Source organism: Cucurbita pepo, unplaced genomic scaffold (genome assembly GCF_002806865.2).
Source record: "Cucurbita pepo subsp. pepo cultivar mu-cu-16 unplaced genomic scaffold, ASM280686v2 Cp4.1_scaffold000419, whole genome shotgun sequence".
Classification (NCBI taxonomy): Eukaryota; Viridiplantae; Streptophyta; class Magnoliopsida; order Cucurbitales; family Cucurbitaceae; genus Cucurbita; species Cucurbita pepo.
In genome coordinates this window covers 25,059-27,031 of record NW_019646651.1, presented here as the reverse complement: position 1 = coordinate 27,031, position 1,973 = coordinate 25,059, and the positions used below count along the sequence as shown (strand labels likewise).

The 1,973-nt window shown below is 33.8% G+C and overlaps 1 protein-coding gene across 1 annotated transcript in view; it reads right to left on the bottom strand.

Annotated features, from left to right (window-relative positions):
- The window catches only part of LOC111785251 (basic form of pathogenesis-related protein 1-like), a 2,494-nt gene extending 2,091 nt beyond the window's left edge, over positions 1-403 (bottom strand). The window contains exon 1 of the mRNA XM_023665658.1: positions 103-403. Within this exon, the coding sequence (XP_023521426.1) occupies positions 103-403 (301 nt within the window). The remainder of the gene's footprint in view (positions 1-102) is intronic.
- Positions 404-1,973: the final 1,570 nt, after the last annotated feature.

Here is a 1,973-nt window from a genome sequence, read left to right as displayed (position 1 = left end):
CATTGAAAATGTCTTAGCTTGTGACAATTATAGCACTCCACTGTGGCCTGTTGAAGGTTTGTCTGCCTCGTCCCCTTCCTCTGCCTCTAAAACTTCCAGAACCTTGACCCCTTCCTCTAGATTGTTCACCATGAGTGATATTCAAAGCGTGGTCTTCTTCAACATGAGAACTCATGTGTTGTTCATGTTCAAGCAGGCTGCTTTGCAACTCATTAATGGTTAAGATGGTTGTATCCTTGGACGCCTCAATGGAACACACAATATAATCAAACTTGGGGATCATAGATCTCAGAATCTTTCCGACTACTTCAACATCTTGTTTGTTCTCACCATTTAGTTTCATCTTGTTGGCTATGCCAAGGGTCCGAGGAAAATACTCATTCACAGATTCTCCTACCTTCATGTGCAGCATTTCAAACTCCTTCCGAAGAGATTGCAAATGTGCACGCTTTACCCGTGTCGAACCTTGATATTTCTACTTCATAGAATCCCATATGTTTTTTTTTTGCTGTATCCTTGTTGAGGGTTGTCTCCAAGATCGAACGATCTAGTGCTTGAAATAGATAATTCTTTGCTTTCAAATCTTTCAATTTATGATCTTCAATTTGCTTCTTCTGGGTATCTATTAAAACGATGTGTCCTATTGCTACGGGAATCCCATTCTCCCCCAAACCCAGTACTAAAAAAGTTTTCCATGAGCATTGCCCAATGATCATAGTACCCATCCAATTTCAGTACTAAAACAACCTTTCCCCACCTCTCTCCACTAACCTCTCATCCCTTCCCACAATTATCTCTCTTCATTCAGTCCTTACACCACAAAGTAATAGGTACTGCAAAAAAGAAATAGAAAAACAATAATGGTGAGATTTATTTGAGGAAAAAAAATGAGAATGATCTTTACCTAGTTGAGATTCACCGGAGATTTAGGTGAAGATAGATTTGAACAATAAGGTATATATTAAATCAAGTATATATTAAATCTTCATTTTCTTTTATCCTATTTTTTTTTTAGAAATAACGGCCAATTATAGTTAGATCTTCATTGAATTATTACAATGGTGAAATAAGGCCAATTATAGTTAGATCTCATTGAATTATTACAATGGTTTAGCTTTGAGTTAGAAACTAAATGTCAATCATTTATACAAATGCTAGTAAATCACATCAGATTAATAATATTAGATTAGTAGCCAAATTAATAGATTAAAAAGAGAATGACCAAGAAAATTTGTGAACAGTAAACACTGAGATAAGGAAAGGTTTGGAAACAGAGATCCACTAGAAATTTGGAATGCATGAGAACCAAATTAAAAGGTAAAGGATAGAAAAAAAAAATAAGGAATTAAAAACTACAAACTAAATAGATAGAGAAAGGTAAATACATAGGTTAAATCCAGAGAAATCAAGAGAGTAGTAGAGCCTAGAATAACTTGAAATAGTTGTATCTACTTTTTTTTTTTTTTGTATACAACAGTAACCATGGAAAAGTAGATTTTTAATAAAAATATAATTATAGATATATAACATTTCAACACTTTTAACAATGGATCAATGTAAATTAGAGAAATAATTTTGTAAAGTTCAAACTTGAAACTGATGTCATAGGCTCACGTAGGTTGACTCGGATTTCAAATGACGGAATCGAACTTTCATTAAAGATATATTCGTGACAATGACTTAAGCTAGCCAGGTAAGTAGCCTTACAATCGACATGGTTATATTTGATGTTGACACGTGCCTGTGGTTCTGCACGAGTCATATATACTGATATGTGTGAATTATCCGTGAATCGGTATGCTTATATTATGTTCATGTTATATTATAATATGTGAATTGTGTGATAATAATTGTGGTACGATGTGTTCAAGGATATGTTTGAGATATGATACGAGAAGGATGCACAAAACAAAATGTAATGATAGTAGTAAGATTTATTCATGAAACGTTAAGGTTAGGTTACATACCGGAGT